This window comes from Ammospiza nelsoni, chromosome 1 (genome assembly GCF_027579445.1).
Source record: "Ammospiza nelsoni isolate bAmmNel1 chromosome 1, bAmmNel1.pri, whole genome shotgun sequence".
NCBI lineage: Eukaryota > Metazoa > Chordata > Aves > Passeriformes > Passerellidae > Ammospiza > Ammospiza nelsoni.
The window spans coordinates 46,774,248-46,796,008 of record NC_080633.1 but is presented as its reverse complement, the minus strand read 5'-3'; the positions used below and the strand labels follow the sequence as shown (position 1 = coordinate 46,796,008).

The following is a 21,761-nucleotide window of genomic DNA, read 5'->3' as shown; positions in this document are numbered from 1 at the left end:
CAGAGAATTAATATTTGCTCTGGTTTTGATGACCCTGAGTTTATGTAGTGCAGTGTACCCCACAGTAACCCAAAAAAGATTTTGTCACAGATAATTCTAGAAAGTTTAACATGCTCTGCAATATTCTCCTCAGGACAAGGTTTTAATCTTGTTTTGATACTTCTTAAAACAAAAACCCAACCTTCATTTTTAGAATAGTACTCTTTCAAACTATATACACTTGTTTTTATACAGTTTATTGATCATTAATTTTTAAAATTACTTTGTCTAGTAGAAACACACCACAGGGTAACATTATTCTTGTCAAGAGCAGTATCTTATTGAGATGTTTTGAGCATCTATTACCTGTACAACACCTCAAGGTCCACTGAAATATCCAGAAACCAGAAAAGGAGGGGAACAGTAACAGTTACCTTTCTGCTTCTTTTTACTGCACTTAGTAAGCTCAAAAGAGCATAAGTATTGAAAAATAAGACTCTAATATATTCATCTATAACTTTTGTTTAGAAAAACTGCAAAACTGGAAACTCCCTTTCAGTTGATATCTAAATCTATGACAATCAACTTTTTTACCTTCTCAAAACATGACGTATTTAATTGTATTTAATATGTTTATTTTTAAAGTCCATAAAATATCTTCTACAAGCAGCGCATCTTTTCAACACATCTACAACTACACTGAAAACCACCCTTCTCTTTTTAGTCTGCACATACATAAGCTAATTTTCCAGTCATTTTTTGTCTCTTAATTGTACCTTATCCATTAATTTTATCTACCACAATCACAGCTAAGTTTTGTACTGCTGGTAGTCTCAGACAGAAAGCAGCCTTGCAGCCTTGAATATCATGTTTGCAATAGAAACTGGAATGAAGACATGTTGTGACATCATCCTCAGAGCTACTCAGTCCAAACAGCAAAAATGCCTAATTGCTGTTTCAGTTGCACCAAAGATATAATTTAGCTGCCTAGCTGCTAAACCTGGGGAAAAAAATATATTGGAAAGTATAATTGTTTCCAATTTCCAATCTCAATGTACAAGGAACTTAATACTTACGCCAAATTCCCATGTTACAAATGAGAAAGTACAATGTGCTTCACCAAGAAATGTCCTTATGACCTTCTGTTCTCTATATTCATAGCTTCATAGCATCAAACCAAGAATAATAAGAACTCAGAGAAATAATACGCAAAATAACAGCTCCCTTCCAAATCTGTTTAATTCAGCATACACTGTCATTCATAAAACTTGGCAATTTTTGCATTCACTCACCTTCAGGATTGAGCTCTGCCATATGAGCAGCAACAGGACAAAATGGGGGAAAAAAAAAAAGGAAAATATCAAATTTTAAAAAAAAGGAAATGTAACAGGGGTTCAAAATCTTAAGCCACATTTATTAAGTAGACAATACATAAAGACATAATACTAGCCAAAACCAGACATGAGACCATATTCATCAATAGTGCAACTCCATCCAAGTGACTGACTCATCAAGCTTCAGCTGTCTGAATCCCACAGAGACAGACTGAAGAGTGATTTGGACACAAATATGGATATCTTTGAAAAACTAAAGAGGAAACAGTCTCTGTTCAGATAAAATGAAGTCACAAAAGTCTTAAAGTTTGTTTACTAGGGTAATACACTGAGGGATTTGACTGCCAAGTAACACTAGTATTTGTATGTAATTTCACAGAATTATGTCAAATTAATTATTTAAATAAATATCAAAAAAATTAGCAGATCGTAGCCCTAACCCTAATTATGTTCCTTTACTTACAAGTCTTTGAAATTCAACCAAGATAAGTTTTTAAACTTTATTCTTCAGTTTTAATAATTATGTTAGTTGTCATGTCTGCTTGTTCTTTTTTTAATAGAATATAAACCATCAAAGACATTGAAGATGCAAGCTTTTCTTACTTCCCTAACCAAAAGGGTTGCAAAATCCAACTTAATATCTAAAATAATTTAAGCTTTATTAGCATTACCTGAAAGAAATAACACATTTATTTTCCAGTCTTAGGAAGCAAAATTACAGAAACAAGACCAGCAAAACAAAAAGCAAGCTTTCAAAATCAGAGGATACAAGACACTCGGTAGTGTGCTATCTATTCAGTCATTCCAAAAACCTGTCTAAGGCCACATCACTAATTTGGACAGTTATGAATGCACAGCATCTCACAAGGAATATGCAGTCAGAATCACAGGACAGAGGGACTGAAGTTGTACAAGCTGCTCATGCAGGTTCCCAATTAAAAGGGAGGGCTTCCTTTCCTTTAGAAACACCCATTTCATTATTTTTCTAGAAATAAACATTTCAGACACCGCACAGCCAAGACTACCATCATAAACACAATGCTTCAAGTGTGAAGTGATACAAAGAAAAATTTTACATAAAAGTATCGATATAGGATAAGGTACTCAAGACTACCACCCTCCACAGAAGCCCTTAGTACACATGCACTTCTTTTATGCCAATCTACTCCATTTGTGCTGGCACAGCTCTGTCTTTGCACAGTGAACCAAATCAGCAAATCTGGCTGAGAAACAACTGGTGACTGTGTGACCACAACAGGGGAGGAGGTGCAGGAGCAAAGCCAAGCAGCAAGAATTGAAGAACTGACAGCTTAAACTGGTTTATGCACATTTAACATGGAAGCTCTGCCTAAATACAGCTTCTCAGTAGCCTGACACATTCACAAGGCTGAGTGTAAAACACTAAGCTAATAAACCTTCAGTTATGGATAGCAGAATAAATTTACATATTCTATCACTAGGACACTGTAACTTCATAAAATAATGAGTTGGTTTCTATTTCTTGGGCTTAGTTTATTATTTGGAATGACTATGTTCATCTGTTAAAAAGGAAGTGAGGAATAATCACTCCCAGTGCTTATTCAGATCTCACTCTCTGTGGGGAGGCATTATCATCCCATTTGTTGGCAGACCAGAAGGGTGAATAGTCATAAAGATGTGATCAACTTCTCACTCCAAGAGGTGGAACTGAACAGAAACAAGTCGATAGGACAGGGTGAGAAAGCTGGTACAGCTGTTTCCCAAGCAATAAGCTTCTGATTTTACCTCTGTCAGACCAATTACACAAATTGATGCAACATAAAATATTAACTAAAACTGAAGACTAGCTAAACATTATTTCTTTAATTACTACTGCCTTTAGTATATTTCAAAATAAGATTTATAAGAAACACATAGGGGAAAAGGCCTCAAAAAAAAAAAGGCACATCACTTTCAAGTCTCCAATGGCTTACCTGTTGGTATATTATATGAAACCATGCAAGTTCCTTCTAGTTCTGGTGGAGAACAATTCTCCTTCAAAAAGACAGACAAGACCACAGTTTCAGATGAATCTGGTTCTAAAAACAACACAAAATTAAATCAATTAACAGAAGCATCCAAATGAAAGCAGCATATTTCCTAGCACTTTGGGAATTATTTTACTAAATTATCACAGAATCACAGAATCACAGAATTTTCAAGACTGGAAGAGACCTATAAGATCATCTAGTCCAGCCGATGTTCTAACTGTTCAGCTAGATCATGGCAGCAAGTGCCACATCCAGTCTTTTTTTAAATTCTTCAAGGGATGATGCCTCTACCACCTCACTGGGTAAATGATTCCAGTTTCTGACCACTCTTTCTGTGAAGTATTTCTCTATCATTTCTCTATCACTTTTATCAAATCAGTGTACAGACTTTATTTTTAATTCTTAATTTGTAAAAGGCAAACTAGGGCCTCCAAGTACCTTGAAGCATAACCTATAAAACAATTCAGCACACTGAACATGGCAAATACAAAAAGAAATTAGATTTACATTGTAATTTTGGTATTCTACAAAGTGATTTGCTTCTATCACATGTTGAGAAAATATAAGAACTGCCCCTTCAATTGAAAGTAGCAGTCAGTAAAGCCCTGTTTCAACAGGGACTACTACTTCTCATTTCAGAGCAGAAATGGCCTGCAGTTCCAACTGAAGCAGCAGGCACACTAGTCTGACCTTCAGCTTCTCCACATAGTCTTAAAGACAACCCCACCTGCAGCCTAACCAACAAGAGTGTGGAAAATTAGGATCCTCAAAAAGCTGATTCTGCTTTGGGAACAGATGGTAGACTGTTCCCCAGTTGACAAACTTACCCTCTTTGTAGATCAAGACTGGCATTACTATACAGACAGAAATGTCAGCCAAACAAAATAACCCAGGACTACAGAAGTTCTACAGAATAATTGGGGGTTTTTTGCCTCTATCATGAAGCTGCCACCCTGTCTCTCTTCACCTGTCACACATCATATCACAACCAAGGAAACAACTCCACTCTTTCCTACTTCATCTTCCTGCCACCAAGGAAAACTTGTAATTGCTTTAACCACTTTATATCTGCAACAATGCACTCACTGAAGGCTGGGCTATACCTTTCACACCTCAGAAGAAGTAACAGAATAATACAACAGCTGTGATGGCACTGCCATAATTTACCTAAATCATCGAAGACAAACTGGTCACAGGTCACTGCTAACGGAGCTTGCACATACACGGCCAGGCATGGCTTCTGTGCTTTCACTCTGCTCTGGATTGTTATCTAGATCAAGGGACACACAGAATACTTAAAGGAAGCAGCTAATTAATCTCTACAGCAGAAAGAAAATCCATAACCAATAGAAAGATACAAAAATCTGCAAAGACCAATTCAGCAACAACACTTAAGGACTTAAAATTTCAACTTCAAAACAAGTATTTTCATTTTACAATTCTTATTTACTCACAGTCAATAATGATGCACAGTAACTTTCAAGATCACATAAACCTGAGGGGATTTCTCATGTTCTTTGTCATTTTAAACCAAGATAAACTAAAGTTAAAGTATTATTTGAGGGCTTAACACCCTGCAAGTGTCAAGAGCATTCCTTATAATGCAAACAAATATAAAACTTTGCATTTGTGAGGTGATGATAGTGAAAAAAATCCCAAGAAGAATAAAATCAAAGATAAACAAAGAAATTACTTTCTTTAACTGCAAACAGAAATGCAGTTTAATAACTTCAAGTTTTGGGGTTTTTTTACTGCAAACAAAATAAGAAAATCCATATACAGGCTGTTCAGCACAACAACTCCAGATAATGAAAGCTCAGCTAAACATAGAGTGTCCCTCATTTCTTCTATTGTGCACAGCTATTCCACTGAAAAACCAATGGATATCAAAACAGTGTCCCTAACTCATATCTAAAATGAAAGTATAGTGGTGACTGAGATCTGAATGTGGTCTGCATAGACAGAGACCATATTTCTAATATTGCCTATTTTGCATTGCTGGTCTACCAAGGAGATCACTACAGCCAGGTTAAATCAATTTAGAATATTATTACTTATTATTACTTATAAAATTACTCAAGTGTTAGGAAACTACTTTTACTAACTTAATTAACATCAACATTGATTTAGGTTTAACAATACACCAGTTATCGCAGTAAAAAGATTCTAGAAAATATTGAATTCGTGGTAACTCCTACATTTACTATTTTTGTTTCACTTAAAGGTACAAGATGCATGAACAAGAAAAGAGAATGGGGAATTAACTATGTCTTCTCATTAAAAAAGCTTATGAAATATATAAATGAATCACTCATTTGAACTTCCTTGAGCAAACTTATCACTGACTTTATCAGAATAGTGGTTTTATCCTGTATCACTTTTAGCTCTGAAAAATGCAGAGAAAGATGTTGGACCAAGTACAAGTAAACCACACTAGTCTGAGGGGATCTGGATCAAACAGTTCAGTAACTCTAGACAGAAAGAGAACTTGCAAGGTCCTCAAAACTTATAATCCATTAATATTCTTAGAAGATCATCCTAAAGTCAAAAGTAAAAATCATGATCCTTTTTAGGCAATACTGAGGAAAAAGTACACTTGCACGCACATGCATGTGCACACATACACACATTTTCTTTACAATCAGTTACAGGCAGCAGCTCTCATGAAGAACTGCAATTTTCTAATTAGATTTTCCTACATTTTTTTTAATTGCTAAAGCTATGAAAGTGTCTTTACAAAAGAAAGTCTATTTTTGTTTATTGACAACCAAATAGGCAGCTGAAGATTATAAACTTCCCATTTGAGTAACCAAACATTTATTGTTATTGGAAAAAATAGTCTCATGACTTCCAAAACTGCTTAATTCTATCCAAGTAGTGTTTCTGTGATGGCTTACTGATAAGCCTATCATAATTAAAACTGCAGTTACTTTCTGACTGTAGCAGAAGGCTTGCTAGAATGACACCATGTCATACTGAGGAGAAAAAAAATTAACTATGTATTGTATTTCAAACTTCTCTCATTTTCATGTTCTAAGTGAAATACACAGAAAGTAACAGGTTTGTTATGATTTGCCACCACTATTCAAATGCTACTGTTTGAGTTAGGCACAGTACCTTTACTGTGAGTGATGGCACTGCCCCTGCTTTTACCTCACTGTCAATGGCCTGCTGTGGAGAAAAAGATGAAAACACATGAAATTCAATGTTACACATGAACAAGCAAACACAATAAAAGCAATATTACTTTCCTACCATCAACTTGGTAAACACAGAATTAACATTAAAGGAGTTATCATTCCTATGACAGATTAAAATACACAAAACACATTTCTGAGTTCCTTCTGAAAATGTGAAGTCTGTGTTTGAAATTCCCTGCAAAAAGGATAGCAAAAGGTCATGAATGTAGTATATATAAGAAACTAATACACTCTGATGTATATATGAATATTTGAAGCTGTTTTGATTGGCACACTACTTTTCACTGTCTATTTATTCAAAGTCTGAAAATACTTTTTGCTATTCAGTAGGAAAAGGTGACTTCCAATCTGCCAATATATTATATACACAACAACATAGCATCTACTATAAAATCATCACACACTATTTTATAATCAGAAATATACCTGGAACTTCAAAAGAAAATTCTAGCAGGCACTTCAATACTCCTGCTAATTTCTATTTCAATAGGCAATTCCATCTACTTCAACATTTATCTTGACCTTGTGGTCTATTTTAATCTTATTTTATTTTGAAACAGGTCAGTTACTACAGTTGAACAAAATGCTCCTATTTAAACTATTATAAAGAAACACTTCTCTCACTTCTGATATAATACCAAATTACTGATTTGAACTTATACTTTCTCATTATAAAACAGTAAATTAAAAACAGTAAAATAAGGACCACTTCTGCAAACTTCATAAGAAGTCAGAAGGCTGGTAGGCTCTCTGGGTTCCAGAAGTAGGACTTGCATTTGTACATTGTGCACATTTCTCAGCTAAAAAAAGACAGACACCCTCATACAGGCTTGTCACGCTCTCTGGTGACCAGTGGTTGATTCTGAAACAATAGTAGGGGTATAAAGATATGGAATCTTACCATATTCAACTTTCAGAAATTACCTGGATTTCCTGGATCAGAGGCCACACACAGGACGTAGCATTAAATAACAGAATGGCCCTCCACTTGCTTATCTACACAATTTTAATACTCTATATCCTCTTTGCTTTTATCACACAGATTGCAATTTCAATCTTTTCACAAGTGCAGAAGTAGCATCGGAAATCCTGTCGCTCCCAATGTAACTGCAGAAGCCCTAAAATTGTTCCTACTTTTGCTTATTGATCCTTCCCCACAAACTATCTTATCAGATTTTTCCTTCCTAGGCAGCTACTGAAAGAACCCACAGAAAAGCTGACCACACAGGAAACTAAGATATATGGGCAGATAAAGATTCAAAGCTGTGGTTTGATTGATAGACTGAGTTACTCGCATATGAAACAGACCAGTTGCATCTGGAAGGCTGAGCAAATGAGCACTGCAGCATTAGAGCATTCTGTGCACCTAACAGTTCCAAGGGTTGTGAGCAGATTATTGCAGCTAGCCCAGACTGCGTCACACTGTCCTTTCTTCCACAGACAAGTGCTAGGACACTAGCACACATTATAAAGAGGTCCATTTATCAAAGAAAAATATCCTTATGTATTTTTTAAACAGTAAGTAGCTGTGAAAAATCAGTTTTGCCAAAACTAGTGGCCAGAAATGGATAATTAAAGATGTCATAGTGCAACAAGTATTTTGTATGTACAAGTATGTTATGTACAAGCTCTCCCAAATCCCACTTTGACTAATTTTTGTAAACTACATATGTATACTACATGAATAAAGTAATTAGGCTGCAACACCAAAGAATATTGAATGATAGCTTGTTGAAGAAAGATTAGAATGCAGCTTGAGTGATTTGAGTATTCTGTCTTTGAAAGATCCAAGGGTGACACTTTGCTTCCCCCAACGTTTACCACTGCTCACCACTACAAAGTTATTCCAGACCCTAAGTTCTTGCTCACTTCTGTTTGCCCAGCCAAGAATCTAAAGGTCCCCAGATAGAATATAAATAAATAATTGTAATAATTCTAGTTAAAATCCTTAATAACAGTGGGTGCTAATTGATGGAAAACTGTGGGCCTTGAAGCTCAGTCACACAAATGTAAATATTAATCACTATGCATGATCAGTCATTATTTACTCATATGAAATCAATGGAGTTTTTGGAGTAATTTCCTTTTTATGCAGGTACGTACAGATTCTTCATCCAAATCAGGTGAAACTTCTGCTGTGACAGTTACATCTCTCTGTTTTTCAGATTCAGGCAAAATATCTTAAAGAAAAAAGCAAATCAGTTCTCCTTTAAGAAACATTCAGCTACATTCCTAAAAACAATACTATTTCAACAGCATCAAGTCAGAAAGTTAGACCTCTACACCTAGTAGTGTAACGAAAAAAATAGCAATGTGTATGATTTTGGAAACATCAAAAAAAAGCATTACAATTTCATTAGATTTCTACAGACAACCTAAACCTGGATCTTATTCTGGGTTTCTGATTTAAGTATGAAAAAGGATTTAGATGCATTCTATAACAAGATTTTACACCTAATATCCATGATCTTTAGAGACTGTATTTTTAAGGTATTTTTAAACTTTCATCCTCACATGCATATGCCAATATACAATGAATAACTACCTCCAAAATAACTCCACACCTCTCATGGCACTTTAATATAAATAATTTTATCGTGAATATGTTAAACAAAGAAAGATTCTGTGACTAACAGTCTAATCTTCAGCAAATTCCTCTGCATTAGGAGGTATATCAAAGTTTTATGTATAGACTATTTCATGTGGCTTAACTAAAATAAATCACCAGATTATTTCTAGGACTATCAACATACAAGGCAAAAGAATGCTGCAAACTCACTAAAATCCATAATACAAAACCTTATGCCAATTTACACATGCAAAAAAAAATGATACAAATTAAATCCTTAAAAAACTTGAGGAATTGCATAACCTCTTAAGAGTCCAGAAGTACAGCCCTAGGATATTTGCATTTTTCTGAAACGCGCTTCTATTTTTTAACATACTAAATGTATTGGAAAATTAAAAATCTGAACAGGAAATATATAGTTCCTAAAGTAACGAGTAAAGAGTTGATGTAAAGGGGCAATTAACATATTAATTGAATAACTGAGAGCATGAGCACATTCAGAAAGCTGCTACAATTTTATTACACACACAGTCCTGAAAATGACCTAGAAGTAGTAGTACATTATGTCTTTCTAACAAGAGGGTCAAGGGAAAAGATTTTGATGAAGACAGAAAATAAGTATTCATTTTCTTGTGCTCAGAGAGAAATACGTCCTTTAACTACAAGACAGAAAAGCAAAACCTAAACACGTTTCTCCAATACCAGCTAGAAAAGAAGTTTAGGACTGTTTTAATTGCAAAGAACTGGTCCTGCCAATTACACATAGCTCAGCATGGTCCATTCTTTTTCTATCCCTTCTCAACCATTTCTCTTCTGGGTGCTTCTTCAAGCTAACAATGTTGCAACCTCTGTCATACAGTTATTTTTCTATTAGAAGTATAACAGAGATTACAATCAAAGTTTAAATGTAAGTATCAGCTTTTTGTTACTATTAAACTGAGCCAAAACACTTTTAATCACTTATGTCATCCAGACTGATGCAAGTAACATTAGATTTAAGTTAGTATAACAGTTAAGATTTTTAAATATTTCATCAGTTTATACTGTAAATCCTTATTCTTCTAAATGTATAAAACAGCTTAAGTTCAACAATTTAATGGTCAGCACCGGACAGAAATACAAGACATTTATGGAAATAACTACCCTAAGTTTTTGTAATACAATGACCTAATTCTAAATACCTTCTGCGTTTGAAAGTCAAAATGAAACAAAGAAAAATTATTTCCATATAAGGGCAAATATTTTCAAAACAACACAAGCTCTGACTGCACAAGCATGAATTCAAAAGACAAGAAATTCAACGGGTCATTTTGAAGATTGTGCTCAGGAGTAAATTAACGGTAACCAAGGCTCATGCTGAAGTTTAAAGAAAAAAAAGCAAAATTAAACAAAGCCAACACACCCAAAATTGACAAGTATTCTTCACAAGTAAAATGTTTTGTTATACAAGAATGTTCTCATATACCCAGTTTTACATCCAGTTAAAGAAAGTCAAACACAACATCATTAGGACATCTCTCCACAAAAAAAGAGCATCCATAAAAACCCATCTGAAAACACCACTTTAATCAGATTAGACAAATTGAGGAAGAAAAGGAATTTAAGCAAAGAGAATGGTGAAAAAATCAAAAATATTCATAGTAAATTTATCATTCCTGACAGTTATTACAAAATTTTAAAAGGACAGCTACACAGCTACAGTTCCTTTCTCTCTCCTTAGAATTTCCAGACAACATGTTGAAATAAACAAGCTGAAGTTGATTCACTTCGAATTTGTTGATTTGTTCTTTCCGCCATGCTTTTCCTTCCTTTGGTTAAGAGTGACAAAATTGTCAAATACCCATAAGGATGGACTGTGGTAAAAATCAGTGGAATTTATTCACATCTGTATGCTTAAATAACACATTACTGGATTCAGAAAATTAAAATCCTGATATAAGTCTACCATGATAATGGATGAAGTTACATGTAATTACAAAACAAAGAAATCTTTGTGCTACAGAATCAAACTCATGCTTGCAGATAAATAATTTTTATTTTCCAGGAATTTCAGCTGCAAGATTTTTGGGGTTTTTTTTCACCTAGAAAACCATAACTATTTCTTGAATTCATTTTAAGAACGTGCTCTCTATCATGAAGGAAAAAAAATTAATTTGTTCTTTCTATTTGTTGAAGATTTATCCATAGCTTCCTATAAAATCACATGCTTCCAATTCCCTGCAAAAACCAGGCTGTTCAAAAACACAGTTATGAAAACTTAAACTTTGAGGGATCTCTGTAGAAATTATGTGCCCTTACTTGAATAAAATCAATGCCAGTTATTAGCAATGCATATAAATTCCAGAATTTATTATCATCAGATATGTCATTCTGTTCTACAAGTATGCTTTTCAATAGTTAAACTAACAGAAAAGTTGCTTTTAAAAAAGTCATTTTTTGTTAATTTCATAACTTAAAAAGTCATTTGTATTAATAAACTGAATCTGGCGATATCTTTATTCTCTCTGAAACCTAACTACATCAGATTGTTGAAATTCTTCAAGTTTTCTTGCTTTTGGGTAGTCCCTGCACGATCAATTTTTATTCTGAACTGTTGTACTAGTGAGAATTATCTGCAACCTGATGTAAATAACTTTAACCTTCCTACACCATCATGAAAATAAAAAGAAAAAATCCTTTATCCGAGGGCTTTACTGTCTAGGATTTATTTTTTTTATTCTTAAATACTACATTTTCTACAGAAATGTAACAATGGGCAAAGACTGAAACTAAAATATTTTAAAATGCTAAAAGAAAAGTCAGATGAATAAAGGTGTGTAAAAATATAGAACAAGAAAGAAGTATACCTTGTGTTTTTGTGGCCTCCCTGATGATTTTCTGAAGCTCTTTCATTTCAGCATTCATTTCTTCATAGTTTATTTCCCTAGAATCAACCTTAGGAGCCTGGAAGATTGAAGGATCAGTTCCAAGGTATGAACATTGAAGATGTCCATCATCACTCAGAGTGACTATAACACCCTTCAAGTCTCTGCACAAGAAAAAAAAATAATGAAGCTTACTAAGAAATTGGGAAGAATCACAGAAGCAGTAACATTAATAATAATATTTATTCCTTAATTAAGATATCTTCATTAATATTACTCTCACTCAATGCAATCATACCTACAAATGGATTTGTTTTAGATGACAAAAGGGCCCTCAGAACCTGTGAATCCGTACAATCAGGAGAGGTGATGGAAAGGATCAGAACAAACAAGCTGAATACACTGGACAGTTGTAACTTATTTATTCATCTAAGTCTTTTGAAGTTGCAATATTTAGATTACTATGCAGGAAAAGGAATCTGGGGGAGGGAAAAAGGAAGGGAAAAGAGGGGTTAGAAGAAATCATGAACAGATGGAAGATGCTCACAAAGAAGACAGCTTTAGGGCTTTGATGGTATTAATAGCTCCCCTAACCAATTCTTTGGCTGCTATTGCAGCTACTGTGCTGGCTTCAAACCCGGGCTGGCTCTTCCCTGCAGTATCCATCTAAAAGGAAACCACACAGATCCAGAGCATTCCCCTTGCACTCCTCTGAATCAATACCAGTGAGTGTTTTATTAGCTACACTATAGTCTCTTTTCTCTCAAGGGAAAAGTACCTCATTGCTCCTACAAAAATCTCACTCATTTTGCTTATCTGATCTTTACAACGGAAATGCAAGGTTCAGGAAAGTATTTAACAAACTATGAGACAATAGGGACTGCTGCCAGCATTTTGCTTAATTTGAAGCTTACTCCTAACAGAAGAGAAACTGAACAGTAAAAACCAGCATAGAAGTTAACAGCAAATGCTAGAAGCATATACTTTCACTTTATTTTTTTAAATGCCTACTTTTATTTAAATTAAAAGCCCGTACTCACTTTCAAAATCATGACATTACACATTCATGCCAGTAATTTGCTCTTACTCCATCCTTAGAATACCTTATAGCAGATACTGCCTTTGCATCAAACATGACTGCCATAAAAAGCAAAGAAAGATCAAATTTAATTCTTAGATATAAAAGTTTTTTGGACAAGAAGGCCTAATTCACTATCGCGTGAATCAAACCCTTGTAAAATACTGAATTTATGTAAGCATTCAAGCTTACATATTCTATAATTCATATAGAATTAAAAAAATTCTTTTCACTTACACAGACACCTCTAAAGGCCTCCTCTAGTACAATGAAAAGGCAGATAGCTATGTAAAAGAAATAGAATCCTCTCTGGTTTCCTACACGGTCTTGTAGCATGGCTCCAGAACACACATATAGAAAACCTCAATCCAAAATTTTCCATGGTAATAGTAATTACAAAAGCCAACAGATGTCACAAATTAATTTTAACCACTGATGGTCCACTTGTACTGTTCAAAAATGTCTTTCTGTTGCACACTAAGGCCACAATCCCAATGGTGGTTCTACAGCTGCAATCAAATAATCTGTAAAAACTATGCTGTAACTGAGAACATCTGAACTCTGTATAGTTATAACTGCACACAGGAATGAAGACCCTACTAGGCACTGTACAAAAAAGTAATTTTTGTACGTAAGTTTAAGCTTTCTCTTTCTGCAGAAAGCAATTGTTACTCAGTGAAAGAAATAAATCTCTTTGTTGAATTATGAATGTATGGAAATGCTTGTGAGGGGTTTTTGGACAACAGGTACCTCCAGTGAGCCCTTCACTGAGGCTGGAACATGCAAATCTGAACTGCCTTTTGGAATAGAACACAGATAAAAGGGCTTAAACACAATGTTCACCTTATCTACCATATAAACTCATCTTAAACAGAAACAGTCTTCTTTTTTGGGACTACTGCTTACTGCTACAGAAAAGCTTCCATCTACCACTGAAACTTTTAACATGCAAATTTTCAGCACACCCTACCAAAAAGGTAACAGGAATCTGTCTTTGTGAGCACCATAAGGCTGGAGATGCCAAGACTCACACAACAAATACTTGAAGAAAAATAAGTGGAAGACTTAACAATAATTTTCAACTTACATATCCAGTACCTATGGTAGCAGCCATCCTGTGAATGCCATGACCTTTTTGTAACCTGTGAGCTTGGGGCTTGTATCCTAAAGGGACTTCCTGACAAACTGTAAACCATCAGCAGGAACTGGAACTAAGCATGAGTCCTGGTTTCTCTCTCTTCTTTAATATTTGTTGTTGATTTGTTGTTGGTTTTTTTGCTTAGGATTTGGTCTGTTGTTTTAATTACATGCAGAACTGCCCATCCTAATTTTCTTATGTCCAAAAAGCTTTGTACAACACAAAACCATGTTTACAGAATTCTGGATGGCACACAAAACAAATACTTTGGGACAAACCTGAGTTCCCTAATATGAGAAATGCTAGGAGACAGGTTATTATGAACACTTGCACCACACCACCATCTTAGCAAGCATGCAAATAACACCCAGCGTACAGGGTTTTGTCAGCATCTGCCAAATGTTTGCAAGGAGCTTTGCCATATTGGTCAGGGGTGCAGCAAAGTCTTTAAAACTGGGGCATTGTTGAGGCAGTGCATGCTACCAAATGTACTGCCCCACCCTTTGCTATCAAATTATAGCAAATACTGACTTTTTAAAGGGGTGGAGGACGAAACAAGAGAAACAGCACCAGGAGCTTTTTCTACAACTGGATAAAGAAAACTTCTGAAAACAAGACAGTTTCTAGAATTGTCAAGCAATGGCTTTGGACGATCTTTTTCTGAAATTTATGCACCTGGTTTTTTTCCCAATTTTTTTCCCTAAAATATACATCTGTTAATCTAATAAGGAAAGATCCATGAGGAATCTGAATGTAAATCAAAAGGGCATGAAGAAATATCGCTACAAAGTCAGCAATAAATCTTTGATGATATACTACTAAGGTATAATACATTCCAAAGTGGTTTGTAAATACCACCCTTCCTATACACAATTAAGCTGGCAGTTATCTGCAGCTAATCAGTCTATCAAATGAGATTCATTTAAATTAATGAGGTGATTTACCTATGTAAATTATGCTTGGCTTAACTTCTGAGTCAACATTACAGAATGCACATTCAGAAGCTACACCTTAAAATGAACTCACTTCAACCAGCTTTTCTGATAGTCACAACACCCTTCAAGTCTACACTATCTCAGAGACAAAAGCATTAGTTTAAGAAAGCAGCATTACAAATTACAATTTTCCTTTGCTTCAGTTAGTGTTCTGCTGGGTCCCAAGAAGATTGTTCAACATGAAACATACCTAAGTATAAAAAAGCCTTTCTCAGTAATCTTTCCTTGTTAAAAGTGGTCTATGAATTTGCACATCAACAGAAACAATAAGAAAAATATGGGTAAGCAGTTCTAATTTTTTTTTTATAATACATTCATTTCTCTGTTGGAATGTTTGTCAGGCAGTCAAAATTGCATTATTTTCTCAATATTTTTTTAACAGTGGTTAAGGACAGCAGGGGGAGGGGAAGCATATTTAACAGCTTTATAGAACTTTCCCCACAGCTACTGCTCTCACACAATATCCTTGCAAATACCATTACTTCATTTGGCACATTTTGCATACAATCTGGAATTTCTAGTACTTGTTAAATTTCTTTTATTGTAAGCTATTCTTTTTTTACTATGTATAACACAATAGTCAGAGTAATAGTAAATCTAAGGGGACATTTTAACAGTGAGGAACTCAAAGTATAAAACAAATTATTCTGATATCTAAAATAACTTTACAGTACAAAGCAGCTCCTACACACATATGGTAATAATTTGAAAAACTATCTTTTATTGGATTCTGGGTAATAATAATGGCATATGCTTTTTGTAGGTCTTCTCTTACTAAACAAATTGCTCATAATATAGTTCTTGAAGAAATTAAAATGCTTTGCATGTTTCCAGTTATATAATACTAAACTGATCACTCAAACAATTGTTTTGTTGAATCAGTAGTTCTGTTTTACTTGAATGACACATGCTAAGCTTTGGACAACTCTTAGGACAAGGTCTGGTTATTGACACCATTTGCAGCTTTAATTATTTATAATAGCTCATAAAATTTCTACTTCAATTTTAGAAGCGCTCTTAATTGCTATTACTCAAACCAACCATTTTAAAAAACAAGATTCTCTGCAATACTACTTTCTGCTCCTCATTGACAATGTATTATTTAAAAACTACTAAACTAGGAAACTAATTCCTGGAATTGTGCTCAAGCATTTTGAATCCATTTCTCTCCTCATTTTATCACCCTTTGAGGTAATTACAGGCAAGAGCATACCTCAATAGCACTTTTTAGTTTAGTACTTTTGAAAACCTAAATTATTCTAAGTTCACTACCATTTCAGTATCATTTTAAGGTACAACTACATGAAGTATCTGATAAAACACTGAAGGAAGATCAGACTAGGAGTAACTAACTATAAGAATTTTCTAACATGAACTAATGGGAATAAAAGTAAAAAGCCTATCTAACTCATATTAAAAACTCAAAAATCTCAAGTATCCCCACAGCTGAATATTCAAAGTACATCCAGTGTGACTCAATGCAAGTTACTAGATACCTAACTGTCCTGCACATCTCTAGAGCACTCTCAGGCTTCTTTGAAATGCTTTCCTCAGTTAAAAGATCTTGGTTAACTTACATTAGAAGTAATACTCATATGTGTAAGCCTTCCCCATGCTGCTATTACACATGAAAACAGACAATCTAATTACTATCAAGAATTAAAATTTTTTTAAGCTATTTATATTATATATTTAGCATGCTTTGCACACTCTGCAGAGGGCACACAAACAAATAATGTAAACATGGTGCTCAAATATAATTATTTAACAATATGTAATTATATTAAATAGTATAAAGGAGCTGCTTTACAGAAAAGCATCCTTCAACTTTCCCATTTGTTTGTTACCTTAGGATGGCTGAACTTAACAGAATACCAGATAGTAATCTGGTTTAAAAAATTATAAAATGCATGCAAGAAGAAGAGGGAAATGAAAAATTATTTCATCTTGAAAAGCAATGGAAAAGCAGTTAAAAAATATAAGTAATGACTAGAACAACATGTTAACATTTATCCCCTTATAAACACTGAAATGCAGAGGGCCAGAACTGAGTAAAACCTGAATGTGACCATTTTAAATGGCTGAAGAATTCGTCACCTTTCAGGTCATATATGGGTACTTTTGCTCCCTACATGCGAGTGAGGACATCTCCACAAGCAGCTTTACGTGGTGCCACTACACAGCAAAACAACAAAGCAGCCAGCACCAAGACAAACTTTCACCAGGCTTTTGCTCTTGTAGCTCTCCTTGTGTAGTTTTCTCTTTGAAAAAGACTCTGCCTAAAATGCTGTCCAGCAACCAAATAAAAAGGAGTATTTTCCATCAAACAAAACAAAAAAAAAAGAATAAAAGGAAAAAAAAAAAAAAAAAAAAGAAGAAGAAGAAAAGAAAATTGACTGCTTTTACTTTTACTGCCAAGTTAAAAGCAAGCACTACTCCCAGGAGTTTGGGTCGGGGGTCCTTTCTGCCAGAGCGCTGCTGCCACCTGCGGGGCAGCAGAGTTTTCATGCAGGTGAGCCCTGAGCGCCACCACGCCACGTTGTGCGAAGCAGGTACAGGGTTTTTCACCAGGGTCACTATAACAGCTTAACACTTATTTCCTAGGCATAAGGCATTCTTACCAGAACAATATTTAACAGTAAATGCCCTGGGACACACAACCCTGCACGAGACAACCTTCTGGTCCATCCACGCAGGGAACACACACACCACACATGAACTAATACAGGCAGACTAGGCATGAAATTCAAGCTCATGCTACAAGCTGCATACAAAATGCAGAATTTTATCTGAAACAACTTTATTTCTTGTTGTTTTAAATATAAAATCAAAACTATTTCAGAAGTAACAAAAGTTTTACTTAAAAATTACAGCAGATACCCATCCAAAATGCAGTTTTAAAGTAAAATTAGTATTTCTCACCAAATAGAATAAAAACATAATATTCAGAGTGATGACACAGGCCTCCTGATGTCACAGAAATATATATTTTTACTTTAAACAAAAAAATATAAACAGCCATGAAGTATAATGTATTCAAGGAAAAATTCATATATACACATTGCATTTCTCAGTATCACAGTTCCATATCTAAGACACTTAGTGGCATTAGCAGAATTGAAAATGAACGTGAGGATTGACAAGCAAACTGGATCACTTCAGTAAGAGTGCAGCCTATATGTCGGAGCTCTAAATAACAAGAAACAAGAGAAATTGCATCGTGCATCTCTGTGACAGTACCAGCATAAGCAACAAGACAAAAAATTAAGACCAGCTGTGACACAGTTAAAACATCTCCATGCTTCATTCTCTCTTAGAGTGTATTTCTGCATTTGCACTTTCTTCATGTGAAACCTACAATCTGTTTCAAGCCCAAGCTCCCTCACAGGCAGACAGGCATGCAACAGCTTTCAAAGGCTCTACTAGCAGCTATGCCATTGTGAATTTATGATATGGAGAGCCTCAACATTTATCCTTCCTCTAAGCCTTCTCTTCTCCTACTTCCAGGTAGTGGTTAGAGTTCATATTGCTACAGTCAAGCTGGAGAGGCCCTGCTATTTCTGCTTCCAAAATAAAAGAGAGTCAAGGAGATTCACTGATAAAATCTACACTCTAGTTAAGTTTATAATTTTAGATAAAAGGGATTCCTAATCGTTGGCTTCCTATAAGAATACTGGGAGGTACACAAGGAAAATTAGACCATGCACAGATTATAAAGAGATGAACAACAATAACCATAATGTGTCTTTAAAACAGATTTATTCTGAAAGCTTGAAGAATGACATAACTTTTAAAACACTCAAACTAGTTTACATCTCTTTCTTTTCACAGTTGCCTGCAAGTTTCAAAATTCACCAGCATTTCAGTAATGAAAAAGTGTGTACACTTTCTCTTACTAGTTTTAACAATATTTATAATTGTATCCTCACCCTGTCTGGTAAAGAGCAAAACAGTTTTTTCAAAGCATCTCTAGCACTTCGCACTGCTTGCTGCCTCTCAGTTCCACAGCTTGACATAAATGTCCCATGTGCTCCTCCTTGTACAAAAAAAGTCTTTCAGGTTACCAGCACAATAATCAAGATGTTCAAAATCAACAGACTGAAACTTTTCATAAAACTGTTTTTCAAACAAGACATCCAGCACTTTCATGGGTAGAGTGTCAGAAATATCCATAAATTCCAACCCACTGCTCAATAACCAGCTCCAAGACTGAGAGTTCAGAACCTGATAAAAGTTATAGTCCACTCTGTCATGACAACTGGCACACACAAATAGTGGGCTAACCAAAAATAACCCCATTATATTTGTTTAAACACAAGGATCTTATTTAAAATAGCAGAGGGGAGTTACTTGCCTTCTTGTTCTAGAGAATTTCCACTTTTAAGGTTTTCTCTATAACCATGAAGGTAGCAATATTTTTAGTGTTATTATAAAGTTGAAACCCTTACAAAATCATATGAGTGTAAAAAGTAGGTCTTTTTGAAAAAGCAAATAAGTGACATGCAATAAAATTAGGAGAACTGGCAATATGGGCATGTGCTTAGCATCCTAGAGTAAACACCATTTGAAGCTGGCTTGCTAGAAAATCACAGTATATGCTGGACCTAGTGCCACAGTATGCTGGACAGATGTGCCATAGTATGTGGCACATCTGTGTCACTTTCAGAATAAGAATCCTACTAAAGCAAAAGAAATACAATCATATTCATATTTTGCAGCTAGGATACACATATTAAATTTATCTCTTCAAAAGACCTTTGAAAAGGGTTGTATTTTCTATTGCCATCTCTCAAAAATCCAGTGGCAGATCAGTGATGAGAAAAACAGATGTAATCTTATTTTTTCCCTTAAGAAATATTTCTTTAAAATGCAATTATGTTAAAGTAGAAAGATTCTAGAAATCTCTGCATTTAATTTCTCAGATCAGGCAACATTCTTACAGAACACTCAAATAAAAATTTATATATATCCATGTATAAAACGGAACAGTTCATACTGTACGTCATAACTGGCATTGCCTCTATTACAGTACTACTACACAGAAAGGGAAAATCTTTCAACAAACTATAAAGTTTGATTCCTGCAGTTTTCTTTCCATAAAACTGTGTAATAAGTGCTAAGTTTTGCTGGGTTTATATGTAAGTTTTGCCATTTTTATACAGTGATCCTTTAACAGTTGTGGTAGCTGTGGTGATGTCAGTTATAACAGGGAATAACAGATGGGCTGGAATGAAGAACAAAGTATTTTCAAGCACCTGGATAACAAAAAAATTCAATGAGGGGAGTTTTATTTTGAGTCCACCCAGTATTACCATATATGTGGTTGCACTTTCACACCTTATAGACTTAATTCAACTACAATATTTCTCCATGTTTTTTCCAGTTAAATTAAATTCCTGTAATTCCTGTTGCCTTTCTACTGTTTGGAGAGCCCAGCTATATTAAGTACATTCAGCCAACCACCCAACATACTACAGTTCTGTGCCAGAGAAAAGTTTTAATTTCAAGTTCATATTTGGACTAGGCCAATACTCTCTCACTAACAAACTGATTGCAGATTTTAATAATTTTTTTAAAATATTGGAAGCTAAAATTTCATAAAAGCACATTTTCAACCAATGACTATACACCAGAATTGTGAACTCCAATTTTTGATTCACCTAACTTATTTAAATTAAACTCATCATTCTGTTGGGCTACATATGAGTTCAAATCTGGAAATTAATTCTGAGTCAAAACAAAGAATTTAAACCCTTGTTTATGTTCTCTTCTTTAAGGAGACAGGTTGCTGAATTAGAGACTTTTTATATCATTCTATTCAGATAAAGTGCCATGAAGTTGCAAGCAAGTTAACTATGTCAGGCTCAAGTTATTACTCATACACACAAGTCTTGTTCTATGAAGCCAGTGAACAACACCCTACAGGGACTTTAAACCTCATTAGACTAGTAAGTATACAAACCACACATTTCTTACCAACCATTCTAATACTATGAAATACTAATAAATCAGAAAATCCCAAGAGAGCATTGTATTAAATATTTTTCAAAAAGGAAAAAAGATTATTCTCTCCGTTCACTGCATTAACTGTAAAACTCTTTATTGTTTGGTGTTGTGGGAAAGATAGGTTTAGTTTTAAATGCAATAAACACAATATCTCTTTTAGCAGAGTGCTGCCCTTCAAAATGCAAACTGATGGGCAACCCTGAAGTGCAGCATCACACATCCATTGGCCTATGCTTCAAATGTGTTGGAAGTGGTGTAAGGACAATCTCTCTCTCAGTCACCAAAAATCCTCAGCCTTGCAGTCAAGCTGCAGACTGATGGGAAGAGACTGGATAGGAACAGAATATTGTAACACACAGCAAGGTACCAGGTCATGAAACCCACCCAAGCCTTCCTCACATATTCTTTCAAACCCAGAGTTAAAGCACTTGGAATTTTTCTGCAGGCACTCTTCATTTTAGTGAATGATTTTTAGTAGAGTTGGAGTAAAATGATAACTCAGTACACATCAAGAAACTATTGCTTTAGTAAATTAGAAGTCACTGTCTTTAAAACTAACTTGTATGTTAAAATATTGTAAAATACTCTT

The 21,761-nt window shown here is 34.7% G+C and overlaps 1 protein-coding gene across 1 annotated transcript in view; it reads right to left on the bottom strand.

The window, feature by feature from the left end:
* Positions 1-21,761, bottom strand: part of BBS9 (Bardet-Biedl syndrome 9) — a 286,159-nt gene that overhangs the window by 220,392 nt on the left and 44,006 nt on the right. Inside the window, exons 10-15 of the mRNA XM_059481140.1 lie at positions 11,938-12,119; positions 8,626-8,702; positions 6,440-6,493; positions 4,490-4,592; positions 3,266-3,370; positions 1,272-1,286 (exon numbers count right to left, since the gene is read on the bottom strand). Coding sequence (XP_059337123.1) covers positions 1,272-1,286; positions 3,266-3,370; positions 4,490-4,592; positions 6,440-6,493; positions 8,626-8,702; positions 11,938-12,119 — 536 coding nt within the window. The remainder of the gene's footprint in view (positions 1-1,271; positions 1,287-3,265; positions 3,371-4,489; positions 4,593-6,439; positions 6,494-8,625; positions 8,703-11,937; positions 12,120-21,761) is intronic.